The sequence below is a fragment of the Phytophthora parasitica genome, assembly GCF_000247585.1.
Source record: "Phytophthora parasitica INRA-310 unplaced genomic scaffold supercont2.8, whole genome shotgun sequence".
Lineage (NCBI taxonomy): Eukaryota > Oomycota > Peronosporomycetes > Peronosporales > Peronosporaceae > Phytophthora > Phytophthora nicotianae.
Genome location: NW_008648994.1, coordinates 753,469 through 754,663, shown reverse-complemented (window position 1 = coordinate 754,663; position 1,195 = coordinate 753,469). Strand labels below are relative to the sequence as shown.

General features: G+C 50.3%; 1 protein-coding gene across 1 annotated transcript; it reads left to right on the top strand.

The window, feature by feature from the left end:
- Positions 1-800: 800 nt before the first annotated feature.
- Positions 801-1,145, top strand: PPTG_21759 (hypothetical protein; the record flags this gene model as incomplete). Its single annotated transcript, XM_008899944.1, has 1 exon — positions 801-1,145. A coding segment is annotated over one exon (345 nt), but the record flags the coding sequence as incomplete, so codon positions are not given.
- Between the last annotated feature and the right edge of the window lie 50 nt (positions 1,146-1,195).

Here is a 1,195-nt window from a genome sequence, read left to right as displayed (position 1 = left end):
TTTTGTTGCAGCGATATCTCCATTCGAAGACAGCTGCAGTATCGCTTCCTCAACCGTCGGCTGGTCACTGTATTGGACGAGAATATCAACCATCGCAACTTGATCTTTTCTAGCTGCCTGTACCAGTGCAGCCACTATGTAAGGATCCTCCTTGATATAAACTCCAGTCATCGGCGCCAATAGATGCAGCATATCCGCGCTGTTGTTTTCAACAGCAATCTTCAGGGATCGCCCTACATCAGTAGGATCGCACTTTTCTTCCAGCAATTTCGTCATTTCCAAGTCACCACGAGACGCCGCAACCGCCATTCCAGCCTTAGAGCAGAATCAGTAACCCTCCAAACCTTTTTTTGTTGCCCTTAGCAAGCAGCAACGTCACAAGTTCTTGTCGCCACATTTCGCTTGTTGAAATGCACTCCCAAACATTTCAGAGGGATATCCTCCCACTAGAACATTGACCATGTCGGCATTTTCCCGTTTGTCTGCCGAGCAGCAGACCGAACCAATACAGTAGGATTACCACTGGGGATGTGCCTGCCTTGTTGACCGTATCGTAGCAAATAATATCTGTTTTACAATATCCTAGCGGTAGTTTGACCACATCGCAATGATCGTTTTCGACTCCATCTTCCAGAGCTTGCGCAATCAAAGTGCTGTTAAATCTCTCGCGTGTTCAGTAGCATCTCCACAACAAGGCTCACAACGTTGGTCGGGCCCTACTCCGCCCGGTGTATAGTGCTGAAGTATACACCATTCCTCCCTCGCCAGCCACTGACACAACGGGGGAAATGGAGGGGGAAATGGAGGGCGATCGCTCAGGAGCAACAGAGGATTTACGTATCAGGTCGGCTGTACCACCACCGTCCCCAGCATCTTCTCCAAGCGAGAAAGAGTACGACGAACACATCGTGCGTTTAGCTTCCAGCAGCGATGAAGAGTGGGTAGAAACGGCTTCTGAAGCGTCTAGCGCTACAAACCGGTCTAAGCACATTCGATCCGAAGAATCTTCTCTTCCCCGGAGCTCGGCGGCTGAATCAAGCGACGACTCAGAGGGTATTCTTGCTGCACCACCACGTAGGACGCAATTCGAGTCGTGGAGCGACCTAGAGGACTACCTGAAGCTGTACGAGTCCGAGACATACCAGGTATTAGCTTGCCCTGAAGTGAATTCGCTGCTACGGATTATAACCTTCGG